Source organism: Priceomyces carsonii, assembly GCF_900007245.1.
Source record: "Priceomyces carsonii strain CBS4050 genome assembly, scaffold: Debaryomyces_carsonii_scaffold_4, whole genome shotgun sequence".
Lineage (NCBI taxonomy): Eukaryota > Fungi > Ascomycota > Pichiomycetes > Serinales > Debaryomycetaceae > Priceomyces > Priceomyces carsonii.
In genome coordinates, this window is record NW_026946677.1 from 346,255 (window position 1) to 373,560 (window position 27,306).

The 27,306-nt window shown below is 38.5% G+C and overlaps 12 protein-coding genes across 12 annotated transcripts; 8 read left to right on the forward strand and 4 right to left on the reverse strand.

Annotated features, from left to right (window-relative positions):
- Nucleotides 1-28: 28 nt before the first annotated feature.
- PRCAT00003672001 (uncharacterized protein) lies at nt 29-6,523 on the forward strand (the record flags this gene model as incomplete). Its single annotated transcript, XM_062953616.1, has 1 exon — nt 29-6,523. One exon carries the CDS (start codon nt 29-31, stop codon nt 6,521-6,523), a length of 6,495 nt encoding a protein of 2,164 aa, XP_062810401.1.
- A 75-nt stretch (nt 6,524-6,598) lies between these two features.
- On the reverse strand, nt 6,599-7,306 carry NAT4 (Nat4p; the record flags this gene model as incomplete). Its single annotated transcript, XM_062953617.1, has 1 exon — nt 6,599-7,306. The coding sequence occupies one exon, from the start codon at nt 7,304-7,306 to the stop codon at nt 6,599-6,601; it is 708 nt and encodes a 235-aa protein (XP_062810402.1).
- Nucleotides 7,307-7,609: 303 nt separating this feature from the next.
- On the forward strand, nt 7,610-8,080 carry PRCAT00003674001 (uncharacterized protein; the record flags this gene model as incomplete). The annotated part of the gene is made up of 1 exon (XM_062953618.1): nt 7,610-8,080. The coding sequence occupies one exon, from the start codon at nt 7,610-7,612 to the stop codon at nt 8,078-8,080; it is 471 nt and encodes a 156-aa protein (XP_062810403.1).
- An 813-nt stretch (nt 8,081-8,893) lies between these two features.
- Nucleotides 8,894-11,005, forward strand: FRE10 (Fre10p; the record flags this gene model as incomplete). Its single annotated transcript, XM_062953619.1, has 1 exon — nt 8,894-11,005. One exon carries the CDS (start codon nt 8,894-8,896, stop codon nt 11,003-11,005), a length of 2,112 nt encoding a protein of 703 aa, XP_062810404.1.
- A 481-nt stretch (nt 11,006-11,486) lies between these two features.
- PRCAT00003676001 (uncharacterized protein) lies at nt 11,487-13,823 on the forward strand (the record flags this gene model as incomplete). Its single annotated transcript, XM_062953620.1, has 1 exon — nt 11,487-13,823. The coding sequence occupies one exon, from the start codon at nt 11,487-11,489 to the stop codon at nt 13,821-13,823; it is 2,337 nt and encodes a 778-aa protein (XP_062810405.1).
- Nucleotides 13,824-13,998: 175 nt separating this feature from the next.
- PRCAT00003677001 (snoRNA-binding rRNA-processing protein) lies at nt 13,999-14,550 on the reverse strand (the record flags this gene model as incomplete). Its single annotated transcript, XM_062953622.1, has 1 exon — nt 13,999-14,550. The coding sequence occupies one exon, from the start codon at nt 14,548-14,550 to the stop codon at nt 13,999-14,001; it is 552 nt and encodes a 183-aa protein (XP_062810406.1).
- Nucleotides 14,551-15,074: 524 nt separating this feature from the next.
- Nucleotides 15,075-15,740, forward strand: MRPL6 (mitochondrial 54S ribosomal protein uL6m; the record flags this gene model as incomplete). The annotated part of the gene is made up of 1 exon (XM_062953623.1): nt 15,075-15,740. One exon carries the CDS (start codon nt 15,075-15,077, stop codon nt 15,738-15,740), a length of 666 nt encoding a protein of 221 aa, XP_062810407.1.
- A 192-nt stretch (nt 15,741-15,932) lies between these two features.
- Nucleotides 15,933-16,772, forward strand: PRCAT00003679001 (mitochondrial 54S ribosomal protein uL3m; the record flags this gene model as incomplete). The annotated part of the gene is made up of 1 exon (XM_062953624.1): nt 15,933-16,772. The coding sequence occupies one exon, from the start codon at nt 15,933-15,935 to the stop codon at nt 16,770-16,772; it is 840 nt and encodes a 279-aa protein (XP_062810408.1).
- An 820-nt stretch (nt 16,773-17,592) lies between these two features.
- PRCAT00003680001 (trans-hexaprenyltranstransferase) lies at nt 17,593-19,026 on the reverse strand (the record flags this gene model as incomplete). Its single annotated transcript, XM_062953625.1, has 1 exon — nt 17,593-19,026. The coding sequence occupies one exon, from the start codon at nt 19,024-19,026 to the stop codon at nt 17,593-17,595; it is 1,434 nt and encodes a 477-aa protein (XP_062810409.1).
- A 193-nt stretch (nt 19,027-19,219) lies between these two features.
- NTH1 (alpha,alpha-trehalase NTH1) lies at nt 19,220-21,616 on the reverse strand (the record flags this gene model as incomplete). The annotated part of the gene is made up of 1 exon (XM_062953626.1): nt 19,220-21,616. The coding sequence occupies one exon, from the start codon at nt 21,614-21,616 to the stop codon at nt 19,220-19,222; it is 2,397 nt and encodes a 798-aa protein (XP_062810410.1).
- An 864-nt stretch (nt 21,617-22,480) lies between these two features.
- Nucleotides 22,481-23,494, forward strand: MDH1 (malate dehydrogenase; the record flags this gene model as incomplete). Its single annotated transcript, XM_062953627.1, has 1 exon — nt 22,481-23,494. One exon carries the CDS (start codon nt 22,481-22,483, stop codon nt 23,492-23,494), a length of 1,014 nt encoding a protein of 337 aa, XP_062810411.1.
- Nucleotides 23,495-24,054: 560 nt separating this feature from the next.
- Nucleotides 24,055-27,294, forward strand: CRM1 (exportin; the record flags this gene model as incomplete). The annotated part of the gene is made up of 1 exon (XM_062953628.1): nt 24,055-27,294. The coding sequence occupies one exon, from the start codon at nt 24,055-24,057 to the stop codon at nt 27,292-27,294; it is 3,240 nt and encodes a 1,079-aa protein (XP_062810412.1).
- Nucleotides 27,295-27,306: the final 12 nt, after the last annotated feature.

Consider the following 27,306-nt stretch of genomic DNA (forward strand, 5'->3'; position numbering starts at 1 on the left):
TCTCTGACTGAGAATTGATACATAGATCATGAGCAGACACTCAACGGCGTGGAATAGAAGCCACGAAGATGGACATTATGGTGCTCCGAGGGGTGACAGTGAAAGAAGAAATAGCATGTTGTTTGCCAACGATCAAATGAGTAGGATATCAGATGGTAGGCGAAAGTCTTCAATCGACGATGCGATTGCGTCGGCTGCTCGTGCTTCCGCAGTTACCAGCGACAGAATCATGAGTCATGATGCTCAGCACTACAACCATGCTTATGAGTATAACAATTATTATGATTTTCAAGGTCAAAATCCTACCAATAACGGTAACGATGACTTTTTTGATAATTTAGTTGATGAAGCTCTTGAGGATAATGCATCCAATGGTGCGCATGAAGAGCACGAGGACCATAGTTCTATTGAACACGGTAACATTGAAACCTCTGGCCCAAATCAGTCAAAATTTCAGACATCATTTAACGAGCCTAACTACAATAGTGAAAAAGTCGAAAGGGAATATCATGATGTTGATCCTAAAGACAAACCTCCTGAGCATGCACCGATCCATGATATTCAACATCAGTATATTGGCCGTCCTGGCTTTGGCCACGAACACTACGGCATAGATACAAACTTCGTAGAGACATATGATGAGAGCAGGGATCACAAAAATGATGTACGGGAAGCTCATTTACAAACCAATGATAAACATTATGATGCCCAAGACTACCACCACGAGCACAGCGATGATATATCAAGAGTAGATCCTCCAACGTTAATAGGTGATAAACGGAAAAGCGAATTGCAACAATATATACCAGAGCACTACGATGTACATGCTCACGAAAATTTGCATAATTTTGAACCATCGAGTGAAATCTTGGGTCCAAGAGAAGCGCTTCCAAGGAATAACTTAAATGAAGAAGAGGAGAATGGTAATGATTCAAACAAATTTTATGAAGATTTTGAGCTGAATCACTACGACCAGTCAAGGGGCAACTCATTTGGACCAGAGCATCGTTATGACACAAGAAATACCAAAGCTACCGATTCAGCTGCATTTGCTATGAAGAGTACTCAGCACGAGTATGAAACAGAAATAAATAATCAAAATTTGTCCACAAGTTCATCGAGAGCTGGAATTCCATCTAATACGCAGATGAATTATTACGAAAATAGGAATCAAGTGCCGGAGGAACAATCACGTTATGGCACATCTCCTACGAGGTTTAATAGTGATAAAACCCTGGGGCCAGGCAGTCAGTCAAAATTTCGTGGGAACCTAGATTTTTTGGATATGGATGACGATTTACTTTTAGATGACGACTTTTTAGACGAGGAAGTTGATTCTACCACCGTGATTTCAAAGCCACAAGATAAACTGATATCCCCGAACGTTAATATCGAATCGAAGGCTAATTTTCAACGACATAAAACGGATGAATATGAATATCCTGATGCTTTGATCGTAAATAAGGTGAGACCAGCAGCCAGGTCTGGTGCCAAGTATTTGCCAGGAGCTTCTTCTCCCAATTATACTTCAACTGCATCTGTCACTTCTACTGGCCCAAACGCACAGGTGACCGAAGTGAAACAACCTAAAAACTTTTTTGAAGATCTCCCGGTAAGTATGTCGTACCAGAAGCCAGCGGCAAGAGCCGCTGTTCCACCGAAGCCATTGTCGCAACATATGACTCAGAATGAACGAGGTAATGTACCATCAAATAGCGCTCCTCCACCGAACCTGTACAAGCCGCATGTCATGAGCGCTCAAGTTGTTCCTCCGAACATATCTTCTCCATCACAAGTGACCCGTACTGTCGATTCATATAAAGCAGATCTACTGAACCAAGACATGGAGCAACCACCTTATAGATCGTTTCAACAGGAAACTTCTCTTGCTAATCCATATAAGCCTAAGGACGATGAATATGCACGGAAAACCAACTACCATGGCCCTACAAAGTTGCCTGTGCCAGAACCTCATATCATCAAGCCAAATACACAGCCTCAAATACCTTATTCTTCGGGAGCGGTACCAGTTAGTAACCAACCCAGAAGTGGGCAATTTAGACATGGACATCATTCTCCCTCCCCTGGCGGATCACTTCCACCCCTTACTGTTCACTCAAACCACTATACCCCAGTGAGTCATGGACCGCCTACAAATGACTATAATGGTGCTAGCTTTGGACATCATTCATATACTCCTACTCAAGCTTCCCAGGAAGTTCAAAATAGCCCTTCTGGTCAGAAGTTGCACACTTTTCCTCCTGTTATGAATCACCAAGGCTCCGTTAAAAGCTACTCACCAAGTTTTACGAATAGTACCGTACGGCCACATACTAACAATTCAATGACTAGTCCTTACGTCCCGAATGCAGGTCCCTATGCTCCAAGTAATAGCAAAAGAACACATTCCCGAGCTAGCTCTTTGATTGGTGCCAAAGGAAAAGAAGTTAATCCTTACGCTCCTATCTTGTCACCTGTTCAGGTTTCCGGAGAAACTCCAGACATTCCAAGGATAGAGAATCATCTACATGCTGGCAAGATAAATCAAAATAGGTCAAGAGGAATTTCGAATCCTAGAGGAAATGTGGTAGGAAAATCACATTCCATTCATCACATGGATCACAATGGCACCTCCTTGAAACAGCGTCCCATTTTCAACTGGAGCAATTCATATTGTGCGCTTTTGATTCCGGATTCTTCTACTTCGGTATTTAGTCAGAGGAATACCGTAAAGATATGCAGCACATCAAACATTATCACAGATACTTCAACGACCTCGTTTCCAGGGCCTTTGATCAAAACAAAAACAAAAAGAAAAGAAGTAGAAAAATGGCTAGAAGCAAGGCTAATTGATGAGAGTTCAGCGAATGCAGACAACAATCATATATTGGAAGCTATCCTACTCAACTTGATCAAATACGATGCAGATGTAAAATCGAAGGATTTTATTAAAGGAGTTTGTTCATTTTTGAATAGGAATGTCGACTATTATGCCAATCAGCAAACCAGTTTTCCTCCGGTAACCAACGTTGCGAATGCTTCCAAATTAGATACAGCAGGGGTAAATGTTTTATATGGATTGTTGCTGTCGGGCCATATTGAAAGAGCGGTTGAATTCACAATATCTAGGGGTGACTGGGCTATGTCATTGGCTGTTGCAAGCTTTGGTGGACCAGAAATGTTTAGCAAAGTTGCTTCAGACTTCGCAAGGTTTTCTTTTCCTTTTCAAAAATCAAACAATAAAGTCCATCATTTAATGCCAATTGTGTTGAAAGCTTGTTCTGGAGCTGTCAAAAGTGTCGTTGACGATTTTACTAATGTTTCAGGAGAGGGTGAATGGGCTAATGCTCATTGGCGTGACATTGTGTCTTCGGTTTTGATATCGTGCTCTCCTTATGATACGGAATTTTTGATCGAATTTGGCAAGTATTTGTTGGCAAACAATAATGTGCTAGCAAGCGATGTATGTTTCATATTAAGCGGATTGCCCTTGACAAGTGTGCCGTCGTCGACCAATGCAGTTCCCTTTTCAATTATTGCAAGTGGGACCGCTGAACACACAGAAATATACGAATATGCTTTAAGTCTCACTCAGTCGTCCGGCGGGCCATCTCAAGGGTTGCCTCACTTGTTACCGTTGAAGTTGAAACATGCTTCATTGTTGGCAGATTTGGGTCAATTTGCAACTGCTCAGAAATATGTGGACTATATTAATGGAATGATGAAGAACTACGGAAAATCATCATATGTGAGCCTTAATTTTCTCAAAGAATTTTCTAATCTAGTTGTACGTATATCTGAATCTGGGTCCACGGAGCTGGGATGGTTTAGTGGAAAGATTAGTAAAGTTAATCTTGACAAGGTTTGGGGACAAATTGATAAGTTCATTGGAGGAGATGATCCAAGATCGAAAAACATGGAAAATGGAGTCTTTAGTAAATTTAGCCCGTCAATTTCGAGAACTACATCAACTGTTGATTTCAATAACAATGAGTCTATGCATAACTACGGTCAACAAAAGTCAAAATCCCGCACTTTTGACAAGGCCAGAGAACCTATCGCTGCTACAAATCCAACATCCTCTGATAATTCTTTGAAGAATTCGAACGTAATTTCCATGGGAAAGACAGTCCATGATGGAAAAGGCCACTTCAAAGGACAGCAGAAACAACAGTCTAAGATAGCAAGCCCATCATTTCCTCAATCTGGTCAAGTTGGTCATACCGGTCCTATTAATCCAAGTACCTCTTTTTACATGACGAGTCTGTCAAAATATGCACCCTCCAATGCCTCTTCGCAAAATGTGCTGACGACGGACAATATGGTACTTTCAAGAGAATCTTCGCGTCCTCCGCCTGCAATAAGACGTGCAAATTCGAAGTATTCTCCAAAGTTACCTAATGAACAAACGATAGAGCCTTCAGGTCAATATGCTTCTCTGCCCAGGTATATGTGGCCCAAATCAGATGCTAATGACCAAGAGCCTAATCCATATGAAGAAAACCCGGCTATATCTGAGGATAACAAGAGGCCATCAATTGCCAGTGCATTATCACGTGATGACAACGATGCCGATTCTTTGCATGGACAAGTTAATTCGCCTACAGCTCAAAGTGACATTAGTTTTGGATATCCGCCTGATATAAACAGGACGCCTGCTACTTTACTGCAATACAATGAGGCCAATAGACTTTTTCCGAACACTGACTTCGTTGATAAGAATCGTGAGGAGTCTCATGACTATCCTGCAACAATTCAAGAAGATTCAGAGGGCCGCTCTACAAACTCTATTAGTCACTTGAAGTCAATACCTAATCATGACTCTGATCAAAAATTGTCGTCACCTCCATTATCTATACAACATGATAACATATCGACCCAGGAAACTAGCAAACCTGAAGAAAGCGGTGCCCAAGATAAGGATGAAGTAAATAGTGATTCTATACAGAAAGGACCATTTCACAACGGAGACCGTGAACCTCAGAGTGACTCCTCGAGCTCAAAGATACATGCAAGTCATTCACTGAACTCTTTTAAGGAAGACGATGTCGATGTTTCTGAGCCAACCAAAATAGAGGAGGAACGAGGCTCCAAAATCGGTAAGTCACCTGTCATAGGAATGGAACCATCGAACGACATGAAGATGAATCAATCTTCAGGAAAAGATTCCGAGGTCTCGAAGGAGACAATGCAAACTGCGAACGACCAAAGCAAGGCTCAACCAGACGAGCAAATTACAGCACCACCACCACCACCACCAAAAGTGAATTCTGCCTCACAGACGACGAGAGTTAATCCGTATGCTCCGGGTAGTACCAAAGCGAAACCTAAAGTTAGAAAGAACAAGTATGGGCCTTCCTCTAGCACATCTTCAGAAAAATACAAGGTTCCTAACAAAATAAAAAGTGCTTCTTCCGTTCCATCAAAGCTAGATTCTGAAGAGCGTCCCATAGATGAGAGTTCTGATATAATGAAGGACGACGAGGTAAGAAGAGAAGATGCTTCTTCTCCCTCTCCTAATTTAGTTCAGTTAACATCCAAACATACTGAAAAGGTTTCGACATCACCAAACTTTTCACCTTCATCGACTAATTTCGCTCCGCGAAAGGATTCCGAAAGCGTAACTGAGGAAAGACCATTGGAAGCCAAAGAGCGAAATGGGAACCAGATCACTTCCAAAGAGGCGAAACCCGAAACACCCTTGTATTTAAACGGCGACTTTCCACCTTCTAGTAATGGCAGGAAATCTATGTTCAATCCAGTTCAAGAGAATAAGGGGAAGAGAGACGAATTTGATGACGGAGGTTTCGATGATTTTCCTATCCCAGGCTCTCCAGACTACACGACTAGAGATAATTCTGTCGTTGTCGGAGCCTCTGGTATATACACTTCTAGATTATCACAGTCTCAAAGATCTGCTATGTATCAACAGTATGAAGTTGAAGATGATACTGTTAGAGATTATGTACCTGTTGATGAAGATGACGAAGAAGAAGAAGAAGAAGAAGGTGATGGTGAAGAAGAAGAAGCCAAAAAAGAAAACACGGGACAACTAGGTAGTAGTGGACATAAGGAGTCAGAAAAGAAATCAAAACAGGATAAAAATGACAAGAATAGCGGTTGGTTTAAATGGCGCCCTAAGGATGATGGCAAACCGAGACCAACTAGAGCTAAGCTTGGTAATAGAAATCACTTTTATTGGGATGAAAATCTTAAAAGATGGATCGATAGCACGAAGCCAGTTGAAGAGCAACTAAAGGTGGATGAGCCTCCACCGCTACCTAAGGCAAAAAAGCATAATGAAAACAAAAAGATGACTCCTTCTGGAATCAAAAAAAGCTCTTTGGAAAGTGAGCACGACGCTAAGAACTCTGAGAAATCACTGGAAAAATCTCATTCAAACAAGAACTTAGCAAGTGCTGGCTTGGATGATCTTATTAACTTGGGCGGAAATAGCCATTCAGCTCGAAGACCAAAGAGGGGCCCTCGTCGTGGTTACATTAACGTAATGGAGCAAAAATAGGCCACGAGCATTAAAGTATGATAAATAGTCTCATAATAAATCGCAATTAATTGGTATTATTAATGTAAATAAAATTTAATTCAGATTAGGTCTTGTCAATAGATAATACTCTGGCTTAATTATTTTACCATTTCTCAAAACTTTGTCTCTCGGTGACAGATCTGTATAACGATAACCCAATTTGAAGTACCAGGAAAGAGCTTTCAGGTTATCGCTGAATACAGTTAAATTAGTTGCCAAATTATTAAAGCACGAAGAGTATTGATAGTCAGCAGTGGCTTGTGAATTCAAGTAAATTGCAAAATGATGAAAATAATGCAACAAGGTCGATCCAACCCTTTTCGATTGAAATTGAGGCAATACATGTACCTCATATAAGTATAATACCTTTTTACTCTCTTCAAGAGCCATAAGGAAAGAAATGAAACCAACTATTTCACTCTCTCCATTTTGGTACCATAAATATACCAACCCATCGCAATTCATTTCAGCAATTTTATCGTGTTTCCATTGCAGTCCATGATGTCTCAGATAATAGGTACCAAGTGTAGAGGATATGACTTCTAAAAAATCTGAAATAGTGGGCCACATTTCTTTTATTGTTAGCTCATTAACGGTAGAATAACGAAGTTTCGAATCTGGAATATTAGACAAAGTATCCGGAAACACATTTGGTATCATTTTCGTTATGCTCTCCGAGAGGCCAACAATCAATTCCGAGTTCAGCTCATCAAAGCGTAGAATTACTTCCTCATTTGATAGCAAGCGATCTGTGGAGCTCATTTCATGATAAGTGTATAGTGTGCTTTATTGTTATTGAGATAGTATCATACTGTAGGAATGAAAGGGGCACTACTTTTTAATCTCATGGTAACAGAGATCGGCAGAATTGAGAAGAGCAACACCCAGTATATGAACCAACCACACTCGTAAATTATAGACAATCAGATAATACTCTTAGATAATCTGTAAGGGAGATTGCTATTGAATACAATAGGATACGACAAAAGTATTCTGGAATCGGATGGGTATATATTTCGCTCGGGTTATTGAACACATACGACTTATGCAAGATTCAATAGATCAATGAAGAAGGACGCCTTTGGTGAATCCAACGCCGAGCTCAGTGGGTTGAATAATATTCATAAAGTACAAAAGGAAAGGATACAGCTGTTTTATAGACTGGCAACAAATACATCTTCCGATTTAAATCGAAGAGGAACAGAATATCATCACGCAAAATGCGTTCAAAGAAAAACCAGAGTCAATCCCAGAAATAAACATGCAAGGATGCAAGAGGTCCGAGAGAGATATAGACAAGATAAACTAGGTAATTCGAGAGAAAAAATTGCCGAAAGACAATCAGATAGCGATCGTATGTATTCAATGTTTACGGAACTCCAGGAGTTGGAAAGGAGTGTTGACTTGGAGACCCTCATAGAAGAAGAAAAGGACTTGAGAGTAAAAAGGCAACAGACTGATGAAGAACTTGAACAGGAACTTGAACAAATGATTGCTGAAGTTAATATATGTGATAACCTTTCATATCAAAGGTAAATATATAGTTCTACTACATGTATTTGTGCTCTCGACAATGCAAGTGTAAGTTGAGCGGTCCCAAGTAAAGTCTTGAACTCATTTACGTCTGACCAATGAGTACCGCTAATTAATATCACGGAAATGGTTGCATTTTTTCCTCGAAACAAGATAGGACGTTGAAACAATCTTAAAGAAGCTGGTTTGTACACACCGTAAATCAATTGTTCTACTATTACTTATGTAGCCGAATGCATGTGAGTCCGAATGCGCTTGACTTTGTTTCATCTTCTTCAACCTCAAGGCTCATTTTTGCGTATCTGATTCCAGATTTTTGAGGTAAAGACTCTGCATGTCAAAATAGCTGGTTATTGTTGAAAGAGAATCCGGCTATTTACCTCAAAATGATTCGTAGCAGCGGTGGCCATTTATTGTAGAGTAAGGATTTATCCGCCTGGTTGCTATATTCCCACAGTAACTTGCATAGACTACTGCTCCTGATTTGGTAATCAACAGCATGTTAGCTCAATGTTACTGTACCTATTCCACCGTCCCCCTTTTTCCAGTTTGAATTCTGGAAAAACCAATCCGTAACTGATGCGCATCTCAAGGATCAGATAAAAAAGATTTTTTTGATTATAATGCCGGTAATTGGTTATATGCGGCGCTTGTGACAAATAAATTCCTGTTAATTTGAAAAAACCGTATTACTTGGATGAGAGAGACAATAGAGTGAAAAATTTAGCAAGTAAAAGTATTTAAGGGGATTAATTTCTGGTTATGACATTGAAGCTTTGATCTTCAGGTAAGGAACTACTCCAAAATTTATAGAGGATGGTTCTGATAAAATTTCTTGGCTCGCTTACAGTTCTTTTTTGCAGTGCCTTGGCAGACAGGCTTGAAATATATACTAAGGGTTCATTGATCAATCAGGCATGTTCCGGATTGCTCGCCGATACAGCTTTATATGTATCTCAGGAGGACGACTTAGGATACTGTAACACAGATGCACAACAGGCGTTGGGGTCTATGGCCATCTGCTTGAAGATGATGCCGTCCAGCGCAGGTATAGATTATTTTTTAAAAGAATGTTCCGCTGCTGGACTCACCGCGACCCAGTTTGAGGATGCATACAAAAATGCAACAAAGCATATGGTGAACGTCACTGCTGATCCAAGCTTCAACTTGACAAAACCTTATTACAAGCCAGCTGAGTTGACCCAAGACGCAGTCAATACAGCATGGGAATCAACAGCCAGCCGTTTTTATAACATGAATCTCGGCTCTTGGTTTGGTATTTCATTAATGTGTTACTGGTTCTTCGTAATTTTTGTTAGTGGTATATGCAAATTCATTCATTTTGCATTTCCAAGTGTCGTAAAATCGCTCAAGGGTAAAGTTGTCAATAATTACAGAAAATTTGTGTCTTTGCCACCAACAGGAAGGAAAGACCATGCTAGTTTAAAAAGCTTCCTTTACATCTTCGTTTGGATGGTCCCAACGAGACTCGAATCAATCTTGATTGCTGGTTGGTTTATTATGGCCTTGGTTTTCAACGTTGTACGTTATAATCATCAATCGAATAATCTTTTTTGGCCAGGGTCAGAGTCAGCTGAGATGGGAAGAAAAATTGCTGATAGAACTGGTATTATGGTATTATATTTAATTCCTACATTAATATTGTTTGCAGGTAGAAATAATTTCTTGCAATGGTTTTCAGGTTGGTCATACTCAAGGTTTTTGATAATCCATCGTTGGATTGCAAGAGCTGCTGTTATTTTGGTCATTTTGCATGCCGTTGGTATGACTTTCAATGGTAAAGGTATTGGAAAATACGAAGTAAGGAATACACAATCATATGTGAGGTGGGGATATGTGGCTTTAGTAGTAGGCTGTTTGATGTGTTTCCATTCGTTATTGATTTTCAGAAGATCTCATTATGAACTCTTCCTTTTGTCTCATATTATTTTCGCAGCATTTTTTGTGATTGGAGGATGGAGACACACTTCTGCAGTTGAAGGAGTAGAATTCTTTTATGCGGCAAGTGCAGTTTGGATATTTGATAGAGTTGTTAGATTTGCAAGGTTAGCAGTTTTTGGTATTCGTACTGCTACCGTTCAATTGAAAGCCAACGAAACATTGAAAGTTACAGTCGAAAGACCTACTTATTGGATCCCATTTCCAGGATGTCATGCATTCATTCACTTTGTAAGACCTACTTGCTTCTGGCAATCTCATCCATTTACAATCATTGATTCTGTTAATGGAGAAAACACTATCACCTTCTATTTGAAAGTGAAAGGAGGTATGACTCATGGTTTATACCAATATTTGTCGAATCAACCAGGTAATAGGGCCCAGATCAAGGTCGTTGTCGAAGGGCCATATGGCCAGCGTCTTCCTATTAGTAGATATGAAAATGCGGTTATGATAGCAGGAGGAAACGGTATTCCAGGTATTTACTATGAGGCAACTTCTTTGGAGAACAGTAAAATAACGAGGTCGGTAAAGCTTTATTATGTGATTCGTCATTATAGGTCACTTGAATGGTTCTTTGAAGAACTATTGAAGTTGAAAGACACCAAGGTCCAACCTATTATTTATGTCACGCAGCCCCACCTTGGCCTTTTAAATCCAGAGCTTATTTCTCTATTAAATTCAAGTGATGATGAAGAGGATGAACAGGAGAAAAAATTAGATGCGCCAGAAGAGTCTGCCGATTACGTCGAGAAAATAAAGCGGAAGCTTCTGTTCATTGAGTTCAGGGAAGGCCGACCTGATATTAAAACAATAGTTGAAGCAGAAATTACGCAAGCTGATGGTGCAATTGGGTTTGTCACGTGCGCACATGCTTCAATGGTAGACGAAGCAAGATTAGCAGTTGCTAATAATTTATCCTCTACTACCCAAAGGGTTGATTTATTTGAACAAATCCAAAATTGGTAAGCTAAGTTAGCTGAACCTAGCTTTAAGTATATATATGCCACATAAAGATATTAATTTCAAGTAATAGATTATATAATTGCAATGTAGCCTTTGACTTGTGAAAGCAGAGGTTTTTCTCGCTTTTTATTTTCGCGTCTTTTAGAAGTCCCCCTAAAACACGAAACTTTTTTTTTATTGATAGCCAAAACCGGCTGATCTTTGTTTTTCCTGTCATTTAATATTTTCCAGGTTGAAAAGAAAAAGGAAAGAAAGTCCAAGAAGCTAACTTTACAGGACGATTCGCTAGCAAGAGGGTATAAAATCGCCTCAGTACTCTCAATTTTTCAAGTCAACCTGGAGCTGTCGCTTAGATCGCGTCCAAAAATTCACGTCAACAGACGAAGTTGAAATTGATATCTGCTGCCAATTCATTCGTTCATTTAAGTCATTCGCTAGTGCCAGATATCAAAAACAAAAATAAACTCAGAAACAAATTCAGAAGATGACAAGGCTACCGCAACAGTTTCTATCAGAATATATTCACTTAAGTGAGTTGTACGCCAGAAAATCAGATGACGATTGTGACGACGATTCGTCTGGGTCTTGCCAAAAACCCGTATCAAATGACGCAGAGACAATCGCATTAGCTGTGTGTCTCCCAGTAGCGGTTATACTAGTCGTTCTTGGATATTTTCTCTTCAGAAATTACAGAAAAGACAAGAAGGAACTGTCGGAGCGGGACCCTGATTTCGACGAGACAGGTGAGGCAACAGCTTTGCCTGACTTTCCAAATGGCAAAGCATATGAGATGGATAACCCATTTCACAATAGAAATTCTATTTACCCACATGGTGGCTCGGGAGGCGCTCGAAACCAATCATCAGTTTCTTTACAAAATACAGCACACACAGAACGTTATTTCGATGATTTTGTATTGCCATACCAACATCAAACCGGCTCAAAAGCTTCCTTAGATGATTTTGCTAGGCAAATTGGTGACTACTCAACGTTCACACCTAGAGCCTCAGTAAATGGTAGTGTTGGCCATGTTAAAAATCTTAGCTTGGGCCTTGACTCTCAGAGGACGTCTCCTCAGAAGTCAAATTTACAAACAGAAATGAAGAGCACATTAGGGAAGAGCCCGGTATCCTCTATTCTTGTTAAAGATGGTAAGGGGGCTGCCGAAAATGACTCTTCAGAATCTTCTATTCATCAATCAGATTATCTTAATGAAGACAAAGATGTATCGGATGATGCTTCTTCGACAGCAATGGAGAATCTGACTGGGGAAAAGTTTGGGATTAAGTATGAAAATGAATCTTCTTTGGAAGGAATGGAAAGTATAACCAAGGACAGAAGTAACAATATTTTAAATGATAATGGCAGTAAAGAGCTGTTCAGAACTACAGAAAATAATTTCGCTGAGTCAAACCGTGATAAAGATCAAATGTCAGAGAATCCTCAAAAGACGGGACAATTGTTCCAAGGTACGAAATATGAGAAGTTTGGTGAACCAGATAACGAGATCGAGGAAACAGTAAACGATGGAATAGAAGCACAGGATAATATTAAGGAAACGCATAGAAGATCGTCTACTATAGCTCCTGTGAGTATCAGTGTGGAATCACCAATTGATAATGAGAGAGATGAACTGGAATCTCAAAGCGAAAAGCTTGATCATGGCTTGGTTGATGGCGACTTTGACTTCTCAGGAGAGAATTCTGATCTTGAAAACACTACGGGCGACGTCACTAATGTAATAGAGGATAGAGAAACGTCCAGGTCTAATTTGCTTAGCCCAACCAATGAAGATGGAAATGAGAGCAATTTAAGCATTCCAGGACCAACAATAAAGAGAAGCAAATCTCCTAGGATCTCTGCATTCAATTTAGTAGGAGATGACAGCGATGATGAACAAGCTGAAGATGAAAAGATTTTGACTGCAGAACAAGAAGAGGAATTAAGAAGAATGAAATCTGTGTATAAGGTTTACTTTGAGGGTGGTGCTCTGAAGAAAGAAGGCGAGTCTAATTTGGGTGTCTCCGGTAAGCCACACTATGATTTGGAGCAACCCTTACCAAAGATACCAGATAATTTGAATAATACTAGGATTAACAGTCATTTGAAAATGGACACTTCGTACGACAAACGAATGAGTACTGCATCATCAGTATATACAGAGACACCTATATTCTCTAGTGATGAGCAGCAATACTATTACATGCAACAACTGTTTGCCCAGAATCCAAATTACTACCAATCTCCTCAACCACTGCAACGGTCAATGTATCCGACGAGGGCACCTGCATTGCCACCTTTACAACAGTTACCTTCTGCATCTGATATTCGTAAGTCAACCTTACAGACTTATACTGATTATCAACCAAAATCCAAAAACGCTGTTCAAGGTTCAAAACAACCTTTCGTTCCAATTGAAGATGAAGGAGTTTGGACAGCACTGGTCTCTTCACCAACATTGTCACAATCGCCATTCCCAGCCCAGCATGGACAGCAGCAAGGCTATCAGCAGGGATATCAACAAGGACAACAGCAAGGACAACAACAGGGCCAGCAACAACATGTGGTTCCATCTGCTACTCAGATGTCTCGTTCTTCTGTCGTGATGTTAAATCCTGTCACTGAAATTACGAAACAGCGGACCTTCAGGCCAGCAGGATCGCTCCCATCGGGGGGTTCTAATCATTCCCTAACTGCACAATCAATGAGAAATCAACAATACTTTGTTGAACATTCGCAGAGTCTAACACAACCAGGAAGTGACCTTATTCCGGGAAACAGAAAGAGTGATGTGAGGCGTATGATGAATAGTAACTTCTAAAACTACTTTTTCAGGGCTCGATCTTGAAATAAGTTGCGATAGAATTGCATTGGTATTTTTTTTTCATATCGTAACTCGAATTTTTTCATTTTTTTATAACTGACTTTCGTCTTAAAATTATATTTCTTCATATTTACACTTATATATGTTAATACATAGTCAAGTACCCGCTTTTTCATGTCAAATCATAATCATCAATTTTGTTTTTGTACTTGAGCAAGTTTCGTTTGATCTTGGAAGTATCAACCCAGGTCAAATAGTCTTCCATATTCCTAGTTATTAAGTAAGCAGGATCTGTGATAGTATCTGGCCCTACTCTAACATGGCCCTGTTCTATAAAAGCCACAGCATCTTTAACTGTCTCCGCCATTTTCAAGCGGCACATGACAACCCCAATTCTTCTTCTGCAGAAAGCGCTTACGGTGACCTTATTTTCAAGGTCTGAGATTTTTGATTTGGTTGCTAATATACCCATATTGTATAATTTCTCTAAAAGTAATTGTTCGTGCTTGATTCGTGATGGATCGTTAGGTTGTAAAAGTGATAATTTATGTGCTAGCTTTCTAATATCTCCACAAACCTTGTTGTATTTATGATAATCTTCACGGTTTTGAATATGGTAAGTACGCATGACTTGAGTGTCCCTGTGGCCCTGATCTTGTTTCCAGTCGAGGAAGTCAACTTTTCGCAAGAGCTTTTGCTCATGATGCTTCAAGGATCTCACCATTTTGCTACAAAAGTTTTGATTTAGTTGCTTAAAGATATCGACTATATTTCAAAATTAAAAAACTGTACAATCTCATCGCAGGGCACGTGAAAAACTATTATTGAATTTCTATTCAACGTTTCCAGGTTAATGTAAGCCCTTCTCTAAGTTTGTTAGTGTAAAATCCAGAACTACAGCAAACAAATGGGAATATCAAAAGCTGAGTACAATACTAATTCAGATTCATTACTTCTTATTGATATTCTATGAAAAATTTACTTTCATGCAGAATGAACTCTCCGACGATATTTTGACTCAACAGTCGAGACAATATTAGCGCTCCTTTTAGAACAGAGGAATGACTAACGTTTCTATATTTGGCTCTTAGAGCTTTTTTAGACTACATTGAACGTCGTTTCTCTAAAAAAATGTGAACTACTGGGCGATTAATTTTGTGTACTTAATTTGCTAGCTTTTCGAGAAAAAAAAGATAGCCTTTGAAAAAAGATATTCAGTTAGCGAACTTAGTCCACTGCTCTAACAGAATGTCGTCAAGGATGGTGTTGAGGCTCTGTCGAAGGTTTTCAAGTTACAGTCCTCTAAGGTCCAATATTGGTAAACAACCAATCAGGATTACGGAGAATACACAATGTACTGTGGAAGAGATTCCGTTTGAATTCAGCAAGTCTTTTATAAAAGGCAAAGATACCATTAGATTGAGCAAACAACTAGTTGTGAAAGGACCAAAAGGGATCTTAAAAACGGCAGTTCCAGAGTTTGTAAATATGAAATGCGAGGGAAATAGTATATCTGTCTCTGTGGAAAATCCTAATGATAAAGTTCAAAGAGCTATGTGGGGAACCTCGAGAGCAATTATCAGTAATAATGTAATCGGTACAACTGAGGGACATTTGGCTATTGTCAAATTTGTCGGTACGGGATACAGGGCTACCATTGAAAACGGAGAAGATGGTCAAAAGCTAGTTGCATTAAAAATAGGGTTTCCATATATCCCTAAGTTGAAGGTTCCCGAGGGACTAACAGTTACCTCTCCTAATCCTACAAGGTTATTGATCGAAGGAACTAACAAACAGCAGGTCAAACTTTTCGCTGCCGTTATTAGAGAACATAAAAAACCGGAACCCTACAAGGGTAAAGGTATATATGTCGACAATGAGTCAATTAAATTAAAAGAAAAGAAAGTCAAGTAAAATCCTCATTCCTTTTTACATATAATGGAGATTTTTTTGTACTTCTGTACATTCGTGACTTATAAATCATGTAAATATGTATTCATTTCAATATACGAAGACAGTAAGGTTACACAAAATAAGTGCAAAAGTTTTCCGACTTGTATTTCACATTAATTGTGTATAACTTCAAATTATCAAATATCAACTGCTATGATTCATAAACTCGGATCGTCTTTTTTGAAGGGGCCATTTCGGATAATGAGACCTCTTTTGCTTTCAAGGGGGGTTGCTCAAATTACTTCAATACATGCTATTCCATCAATGAAAACTAAAGTTTCAAGCGTTAATCATTCACTCCAAGAATCGGACTTGAGAAAAAAATTATTAAGCAGACCAGGTATACTAGGAACAAAGAAGGGAATGATTACATGGTATATGGAAGATGGCCGCCAATATGCCGCCACTGTCATAGAAATTAATTCTTGCGAAGTTGTGAAGCATAAAACAAAAGAGATTGATGGCTATAACTCAGTCTTACTAGGTCAAATTGACAAACTTAAGAATATAAGTCCTAATGATTTGAAAAAGTTTCGGGATGCTGGAATTTCACCAAAGGCCCATGTTGCAGAGTTTAGAGTTAGAGATGAGTCAGGTTTAATTCCAGTGGGAACAGAATTACGGGCCGATTACTTCGCCGTCGGTCAATTGGTGGATGTAAATGGAGTAACTAAAGGTAAAGGTTTTGCAGGTGTCATGAAGAGACATGGCTTCAAAGGTTTATCAGCTTCTCATGGTGTTTCAAAAGCTCATAGATCAGCTGGTTCCACGGGTGCTTCACAAGATCCTGGTAGAGTGTTGCCTGGCAAGAAAATGGCTGGTAGAATGGGAGGAAGAAATTGTACAGTGACAAATGAAGTTCTCCACGCAGATGGAAATGCAGGGATATTGGTACTCAAGGGACAAATACCAGGACCCAATGAAAGTTACGTAAAAATCGGAGACTGCAAAAAGCTTTACGGCAAATCATTAATCCGTATGAAACGTGCTTAAGTAATTTATCGATCTTGTATATATTTTATTAAACAACCATCATCGAAAATGCATTAGTATATATACGCAAATTCTTCTTTTTGATCATATATAGTTCTATTCATTTTGCCTTAGAATACCTTTCTGCTTCAAAATCTGACCTCAGATTAGAAAACAAAAAAGTGGGTGTAAAGCAATTGCTCTTCCAAGTGACCTGATTAAATCATAATCAAATAGAAAATAGGTTCCAAAAAGTGTTGAATACACCATTAACAAAGACAACTCCCGGATGGTTCTGGTAAAAGGCAAGAACCATGTTCGATTTAGAAGTTGATCTTCTGGCGATGAAGAAAAAAATAGATATCTGAGACTTCGTAAAGTAGCCGTTGTTTTTATATAATACACAAAGGCGGGTAACAGAGTATTTCTGGCACGACCGTTCCCACTATAGAGCTCTGATGAAACGGTGAAACGGTGCAGCGTCAATTCTTTCTTCATCATCATGCTTACGAATTCTCTTAGTAAAGGTTATAGTTCCAATTAAAGATAATAATTTTTGAGTTCTAAGTTAGAGTAATGAAACAAGAGCTTGCAAAGTATTAATCAAATGTTATGAATAATTGTAAAACTCTCTCTTGGTCCTTTCTTTGAGGAAGGTGATACTAGTTCCTATCATTTAAAGATAGTTTTATAAAATTCGAGGGACTTTATTAAAAACTCTGAACTAAGTCCAAAGAAAACTATGTAAGAAGACAAAAATAGGAGATGCATTTACTATTTGCGTTTTATAAATAGAAATCATGCCATCAAGATGTCATGAAAATGAATAATAAATATTCAATCATTTAGTTCTAGTTATTATAGAATTCGTCAAAAATTCTAATGCATTACGAGAATCAGAATCTGGAAGAGTTCTTAAATTCTCAAGTGCCTTTTGACAATACTCCTTCGCCATCTGTTGCGTTTGTTCTAAACCGTGACATTCCTTAACGGCACGCCTAGCTATTTCAACATCACCGTCTTCACTAAACTTCCTCGAGATCAATTCACCGAGCTCTGGCTTATCTTTCCACGCAAATAACACTGGCGCAGTAGCCAAACCAAGCTTCAAATCTGCTTGACTTGGCTTGCCGAATGCAACATCACTTGAAGTATAGTCCAATAAATCGTCTACAATTTGGAAGCATAAGCCAAGATTTCGACCAAAATCGTAACAGTTTTCTATAACATCTTCTTGAGCACCACTCAATACAGCAGTTGCCCTTGACAGCTTTGACATCAAAGAGGCGGTCTTCAAGTAAGTCTTATGCAAGTAATATTCAAAAGCAGCATTCACATTTGTAGTATGGTCAACTTTTTTAGGGACTTGAACTGAATACTCATGCTGCTTAGTGGGAACTTTACCTGTTGCGACAGGTATTTTCTTCTTCTCACCATCATTAATTATTTGGTTAGGTTCGGTACTGATTACAGTATTTTTCAACTGCATAAACTCACCTTCAACAAGGTTAGCAATTGTTGTTGACAACAACTCTATTACCTCCGGGTTGCGTAGTCTAGCAATTGCAACCGAAGCTCTACCGAGTAAGAAGTCACCAGCTAAAACTGCCATCTTATTTGTGAAAGCAATGTTACCACTTGGTCTACCTCTTCTGGCATCTGAAATATCTATAACATCATCATGAAGCAAGGATGCCGTATGTATCATTTCAACTATTTCAGCTAGTCTTCTCTGCTTCGGCAAAATTGTGGTAACGTTTTTGATTTCTGGTAATTTATCCATTGGTTTCGAGAGAGGATCTAATATCACTCTCGGGTTAATTCCATGCAATATTGCCAAGGGAGATATAGATTGATCGACAGAGTTTCCAGCTAGAGATGGTCCCGATGGCGTTCCATCAAACTGGGATTGAGTAGTAACATCCTCAGTATCTATCTGTATCCTGTTTCTTTGCTCCAAGGGAATTGCCAGGAGACACTTCGATAGCAACAACACTATTAATGGCCTTATATTCTTCCCTTCCGCTTCAAAATAATACGAAGAAACTCTATTCAAAGTTGGATGACCTGAGCCAATTAGATTAGCAATAGACTTTGCAAGGTTTGACATTTCATGGCTAACGATCGAAAAAGGATCCTTGAAGTTCTTGTCTGATTCTGGTTGGACCAATTTCTCTGCATTTTCAATTGCTGTTTTGTACGTGCTAGATAACCTTTTCGACAACCGTAACCGAGAGCAAATAGGTATCCTGAAGTACGTAGCTTGCTTAAACATTTTATCTATTTCCAAATGTTTTTCTGACCATTTGCTATGGAATTAATCTGGCAGGAAAGTATTGAAATTTTCGTTTATACCTGGACTTACATCGAGCCTATATCATCTAATCTCCGCACGACTAAACAGCTAAGTAATGATAGTTACTAAAAATATACAAATCTAAACGTTTATTACATAGAAGGTAACCTATTCACTTATAAGAAGCTCTTTGTGAAGGAGACAAATTCTTCAAGAAATCTTCTGGGGAAGTCAAGATATCCAAACATCTTTTAGCATGCAAATTCATAAAGGTCAATCCAAAGAGATAACTTGCATTAACCCAACCAAAACCTTCCCTTGCGACGCCCTTAAAGTCAGTACCTTGATTACCATATTCCGCGTCCACTTTATGGGGAACGGCACCTTTTGTAACATTATATTTCTCGACAACGACACCATTATAGTCAACGAACGCTTTTGTCATCATGAATAACCAACGATAAATCAATCTGCGTGCCACTCCTTCATGGTTGTAGTTGCATAGGCCTATCCAAGCCAAGATTTGCTGAGGAGCCCACCCGTATGGATAGTCCCACTGTCTAGACGGTCTGTGGATGTTTAATTCTCCTCTTGATTTTAGGGTACCCGATACTAAACCACCAAATTCTTCAAATTTGCTGACTGAATTAGCAACCAATTTTTCTGCTTGCTCTTCAGTTGCTACTTTTGACCACAAGGGCCAAAATGTTGTAGCAGATTCGTAACCAGTTTGTTTTTTCGTCTTGATATGATAGTCATAGAAAATCGAATCTTCTTCATTCCACAAATATTTCGTAACTCTTTCTTTGCGCTTCTTTGCCTTCTCTAGCCATGGACTACTAGTCTCAAACAGAGATCTCTCAATTTCTAGGGAATCATTAAAATATGTTTTAATTATGAAAGCAATGTCAGTTTCATACTTGTACAATAAAGAATTCAAATCCACAGTAGCAAGATAAGCACACTTTCCTTCTAATCTATAAGAGGTATCGTGACCCGATTCCCTAATTGCTCTATCGTGCAAGAAATATTCGTCAAGGTCAGGCTCGTGAACTTTATCATGGTTGTACATGTCAATAAACTCTAATTGTGATACATTATATTTCTTCGTATAGGGCTCCAATATTGAATTAAAATGCGAGGGCTCAGTTTCAGGGGGAATACCCTTTCCTTCTGGATGATAACATGACAAGCCAGTTTCCTCATCTAGCCTTGGCTTGCAGCACCAGACAGTGTTGTATTCCTTGATTGCTGCTAGCGTAGATCTCTTTAAAAAATCCAATGAATCATCCAAATTTTCTGGAGCTACCTCTCGTGTCTTATCAAATACTCTCAAAGCCATATCTGTCAAAAATGGAGGCTGCGATCTACCTAAATAGTATGATCTATTTGCATTCAAGATCTTACCGTAATGCTTTATTTCGTAAATGAAATTTTCTGTCATACCTCTTGCCAAAAGTAGATGCTCTTGGTGTTCAGTAGTAACGTCTGTTAGTAAACCAAGTGTTTCCATGTATGAATCCCAACCGTACAACTCGTTAAAACGTCCTCCTGGAACTACATATGGCCAGTTTAACAAGTTATCTGGATTTTTCGGGTCTGGCTTTGCTCCAAGGGCCAATAAACCAGGCTTTTTATTTAGATTCATAATATACTCTGCATCAAAATGGGCAGGTAAATACTGAACATCTAAAGTAGGACAAAGTTCCTTCGCAGAGACGAAATACTCGTATTGTTTTTCACAACCGTGAGGGATATATATCCTACGAGTCTCTTTCAGCTTATGGTGCACACCATTTTCATCATAATAATCCTCCTCAATTTTAGTATCCTTGGACATTTCATCAACATTATATTTTGTTATCTCCCTCGTAAGGGACTTCCAAAATTGGAGACTAATTAGTCTTCTCATTCGGTGAACTGGATTCTCTCTTAAGCGAGCCTCATCCAAAATAACTTGATTCCTTCCCATAGACTTCGCAATGGTCAATTCTTGCAAAAGATTTGACAACATGTATGTTCCGCGTACCATAGAATGTTTATACCCATTAGAATTAACAGTACCTAACTTCAAAACTTTCGGACCAGCATCTTCTATCGTTATCTGGTAATTATGATCAGTATCTTCGTTGGCTAATAATTCATTCAAAGTCTGGTCAACATCATTGATGAAGTATTTCTTAGGCGTCTGAAGAGTGTCATCTAAAGATCCTCTTCTAAGATGATGAGGCGGGAGCCGTGATTTTCCATCTTTGCTTAAGGACAAATCAGCAAGTGAGTCCCCAGCGAAGTCGTTGCTGATAGGGAAAATCGATGGCCGTCTTTCGGGAGGCGAATCAGATTCTGAGTCGTCATCAGACTTAATAGTACTTAAAGTCTCAGTATTATTCGACCTCAACGGTGGCTTAGGATCGTTAAAGAAATCAGACTTTGACCTGATGTCATGCATGGAATAAGTTCTTGTTTTGAGTTTATTGTGTCCTTTGGAAGGTCCATAGTAATGCTCTGCATTGGCGAAGGGGTCATCATCACTCGAAGCGGAGCTCTTCCTCCTGTGATCACAGTCCATGTTTTGGTAATTATCTATAGTGCTGTCAAAGGATTCTTATAAGTAACAGGACCTTTTGACTAATCTTAGAAGGATAGGCTACCCAAGCAATTATATAGGATTAGATCGAACTGTTTATATGCTAGTTTATCGTCCCAGAGTTTTCCGGTATGCAGAGAAAATTAGTTCGAAATACACAAACTTTAAAACTTAGGAACCAACGATTGAAAGGGTAATTATAATCGATGTAAAACGAGATGAGTATATATTAGGTTGTAATACTGACGTACGAGCATTTTAGACCAGCGAGGACAATTAGTTTATAAAAATAAACTATCTCATCCAGTTTTCTTGTCTAGTTATAACACCCCGTAATCAGTCTCTTAACCGAGAATAAGGGGTCATATATAGTGGGACAATTCTGCCTGTTAGTCAGCAAAAGTCTCATATTATGTGCTACTTTGCACGACAAGGATTCTGAGCGCCAGTTGCCACCGCAAAGCTTTTGTGTAATATCATTAACAAGTGTATACATATTCGTGGTGTATAGTTATTGCTACTCTTTAAATGAAGCGACAACCCGGAGAAATACGTTTGGACTGTTCCGATGTCTCTGCTCAGTTCTCTATCTTCACATTTGCTGAACATCTCTTGTGGATGATCCCGGCAGCACATATCCGTTGACCCGGGAATAAGTCCCCGGTTTCATCATCACGTGATAACGTTGACATTCATACCCCATATTAGTCGCAATAGAATGAACTCATATAAATAGCCCTCCACACCCCTTCTCTCTTTTGATAGATAATTGTCAATTGAATTTTTACTCTTTTATTTGAAGTAGATTCAACAACATATATATATATTTTAAGAAGTCAAGTCAATATGGTTAAAGTTACAGTTTGCGGTGCTGCAGGTGGTATTGGTCAACCTTTATCATTATTGTTGAAATTAAACCCGAAGATTGATGAATTATCATTGTTTGATGTCGTTAACGTACCAGGTGTGGGCGCTGACTTGTCACATATTTGCTCAAATTCTGTGACTTCGTCTCATTTGCCCTCCTCTAGAGAGGATAAATCGGCTCTTGCAGATTCATTGCAGGGTTCTGACTTAGTTGTTATTCCAGCTGGTGTTCCAAGAAAACCTGGAATGACAAGAGATGATTTGTTCAATATCAATGCATCCATTGTCAGGGACTTGGCACAAGGAATTGCCGAGAATGCACCAAATGCTTTTGTTTTGATCATTTCTAATCCAGTCAACTCTACTGTTCCAATTGTTGCAGAGACATTAAAAAAGAACGGAGTCTTCGATCCCAAGAAATTGTTCGGTGTAACCACTTTGGATATTGTTAGAGCTAACACTTTCATTTCTCAGTTGTATCCAAAAGAAACCAAACCAACCGATTTCGATATTAAGGTCGTAGGTGGACACTCGGGTGAAACCATTGTTCCGTTATATTCTTTAGGAAACTCCAAATCCTACTTTGAAAAGTTATCTGATGAGAAGAAGAAAGAATTGATCCACAGAGTTCAATTCGGTGGTGATGAAGTTGTTCAAGCTAAGAATGGTGCTGGATCTGCTACTTTATCTATGGCTTACGCTGGTTACAAGTTAGCCGAATCTATCTTAAAGGCTGTCGCCGGCGAGACTTCAATCGTAGAATGTACTTTCTTGAATTTAGATGATTCAATTCCAGGAGCTTCGGAGGCTAGAAAGTTGGTTAAGAATTTGGATTTCTTCTCCTTACCGGTCGAATTGAGCAAAGACGGAATCAAGGAGGTTAAGTATGACACTTTGAATAAAATCAGCGAAGACGAGAAGAAATTATTGCAAGTGGCCATTGATCAATTATCAAAGAATATTGAAAAGGGTGTTGCATTTATTAAAAACTAAATAATATCTTGGTTAAATCTTTAATAAAATTGAACCTTCATAAATATATATGACGTAGGATATGTTCTAGGGATCATTTGTGTTTTAGCATCCCTCTGTATTCTCATCCCACGTTTTGTGTGACATTCGAATATACAGGAATTTTTTCATAATCGATACATAGTTTTCAAAACAACAAACAAATTTCATACTGAAAGGGATTGATCAAAAAAGGTTAAACGAGTACGCAAAATTCCTATCAGCAATAGAGGTTCTAGTGGGTAAGTAAAAAGAGACTTATAAATCAATTTCTCGCACAAAATTTGGTGAAAACAAGGATAAATTACTCTCCAGCAATATAATTTTCTCCTTAAAAATTTGCTCATAGCGCTTACTAACAGCAAAAGATAGTCTTCGATCTAGTTTGTGTTAGAAACAATTCACTATTGTGCATAGCTTACCAAGTGGAATTATAAAGCTGTTTCTTATTTGTTCGCTTCTTTGACTTGAAGTTTCTGTAACATAGTATAGTTTGAAGAAGCCGTATAAACTAAACAAATCAGAAAGATAACGAAAACTTGATGGAATCAATTCTTGATTTTAGTGCTGATCTTGATATCAGTGTATTCGATCTGGTTGTAGAGACTTTTTATAAGGGCTCAGGTTTGGACCAACAAATGGCTCAAACTCTTTTGAATCAATTTCAGGAGCATCCAGAATCTTGGAAGAGATCGGACCAAATTTTATCTAGTTCAAGTAATCCTCAATCAAAGTACATTGCGTTATCATGCTTGAATAAGCTAATTCAATATCGCTGGAGGACAGTTCCTGAGAACGAGAGGATTGGTATCAGAAATTTTATCGTAAACATGATTATTTCGCTCTGCGATAATGAAGAGGTTTTTGAAACGCAAAAGGCTCTCATTAATAAGATTGATTTAACTTTGGTATCTATTTTGAAACAGGAATGGCCACATAATTGGCCACAGTTCATACCTGAAATTCTGATGAGCTCAAGATCTAGTTTCAATGTCTGCGAAAACAATATGATTATTTTGAAATTACTAAGTGAAGAAGTCTTCGATTTCGGTCAAGAACAACTAACTCAAGCAAAAGCAAAACAATTGAAATTGAGCATGAAGGCTGAATTTGAAGAAATATTCAAATTATGTTATGAAGTCCTAGATAAAACATCGAAGTCCTCCCTAATCATTGCCACGCTAAATGCATTGCTAAAATATATTCACTGGATCCCTATCAATTATATTTTCCAAACAGACTTACTCAATATGTTGTCAACCAAATTCTTAAATCCAGTTGACACGAGAAGTATAACATTAAAATGCTTGACAGAAGTTTCAAGCTTACATTCTGCTGAGAATGAAGAAAAGTTCATCTTGACTTTCAAGAATACTATGGAGCAAATTTATTTGATCATACCTGCAAGCTCAAATTTAATAGAATCTTACAGGCTCGCTAGTTCTAATGATCAATCTTTTTTGCAGGATTTGGCAATGTTCTTGTGTACATTTCTAAGTAATCATCTTTTACCTTTAGAGCAGAGTGAGGCTTTAAGAGAATTGCTTTTGAATTCTTTGTTTTACTTGATAGAATTATCTCGAATTGACGAAAGGGAACTTTTTAAAACGTGCTTGGATTTTTGGAGCGGGTTTGTTTATGGTTTATTTGAAGAAATTCAAAATCTTCCTCAGAACGAATTGAGTCCTTTGATGCAATTAAGCTATTCAAGTTCATTGAGAGCTACATCTGGAGGTGCACCAGATCCTGCAGTTTTGGCAAAGTTTCCATTGAGAGAACATATGTACTCAGGTGTTCTATCTAAATTAAGGCTCGTCATGATTGAGAAAATGGTAAGGCCAGAAGAGGTCTTAATCGTTGAAAATGACGAAGGCGAAATTGTTAGAGAATTCGTGAAGGAAAGTGACACCATTCAGTTATACAAATCAATGAGGGAAGTTTTAGTCTATTTGACCCACTTGAACGTTGTCGATACGGAGAAAATCATGAGTGAGAAGTTATCGAGACAAATTGACGAATCAGAATGGTCATGGCATAATATCAATACATTATGCTGGGCCATTGGATCTATTTCAGGTACTATGAATGAAGACATGGAGAAGGGTTTTCTCGTATCAGTCATCAAAGATCTATTATCATTAACAGAAATGAAGAGGGGAAAGGATAATAAAGCTGTTGTAGCATCTAATATCATGTATATCGTTGGTCAGTATCCGCGATTTTTGAAGGCGCATTGGAAGTTTTTGAAAACCGTTGTTAATAAGCTTTTCGAGTTTATGCATGAAACCCATGAAGGTGTTCAGGATATGGCTTGTGATACTTTTATTAAAATTACTACAAAGTGTAAGAAACATTTCGTAGTTGTTCAGGCCCAGGAAAAAGAACCTTTCATCAACGAGATAATAAGAAATATCCAAAGTATTACCGAGGATTTAGAAGCTCAGCAAGTGCATACATTCTATGAAGCCTGTGGTATCATAGTCAGTGCTCAATCTTCTAAAGAGCCTAGAGATAAATTGTTGAATGAACTAATGGCGTTACCCAATATGGCATGGAGCGCCATTATAGACCAAGCAGGTAAGGATCCAGAATTATTAACTAATACTGAGACCGTGAAGATTATAGCAAATATTATAAAAACTAACGTTGCTGTTTGTAAAGCCTTGGGTCCTGGGTTTTATTCTCAATTGGGATTAATGTATGTTGACATGTTATCTTTGTATAAAGCTGTTTCTTCTATGATTTCAGATCAAGTTGTAAAAGATGGGTTAATTGCAACCAAAACACCAAAAGTTAGAGGCTTGAGAACAATTAAAAAAGAAATATTAAAAATGATCGAAACATATATTAATAAGGCTGATAATTTGGATGAAATAGTTAGAGACTTAGCTGAACCTTTGTTTGCTGCTGTGTTGGAGGATTACAAATCTAATGTCACTGATGCGAGAGACGCTGAAGTGTTGAATTGCATGACAGCACTTGTTGCTAAGGTTGGTCATATGATTCCTGAGGGAGTAGTTTTAATTTTGCAGAATGTCTTCGAATGTACTTTGGATATGATTAAGAATGATTTCGTTGAATATCCGGAACACCGCGTCGAGTTTTACAAGCTCTTGAAAGAAATTAACGCTAGATCATTCCAAGCATTATTGCAATTGTCAGGAGATGCCTTTCAATCTTTGATCAATGCCGCTCTCTGGGCTTTCAAGCATAACAATAGAGATGTGGAAGATAATGGATTGGCATTAGCTTTGGAATTAATTGAGAACGTTGAAAAGCTAGGGGACACGCCGTTTACAAAAGCATTTTACGAGAATTTTTATTTCCAGATTCTTTCAGAAACCTTTTATGTTTTAACACAGCCTGACCACAAATCTGGTTTTAGATATCAAACGCAATTGCTAGCACAGTTGATTCATTTAGTGCAAGATAATGTGATAAAAGAGCCGCTATATACGCCAGATCAAGCACCTGAAGGAACTTCAAACTCAGACTATTTAAAGCAGTATTTAGGTCTGCTCTTGTCATCTGCATTCGGCAACTTGCAAGAGGAGCAGCTCATCAACTTCTTAAACGTATTAACGTCCGTATATACTGACTTGAATAAGTTCAAGGCTACGTTAGGGGACTTTTTGATTCAAATCAAGGAGTTTGGCGGCGACCCCACAGATTACTTGTTTGCAGAAGATAAAGAGTTGGAAAAGCAAGAGCAATCAAGGATCCAAAGGGAAAAAGATTTACAAGTTGGAGGTTTGATTAAACCATCCGAAATGGATGACTAGCGTGGTCTATCT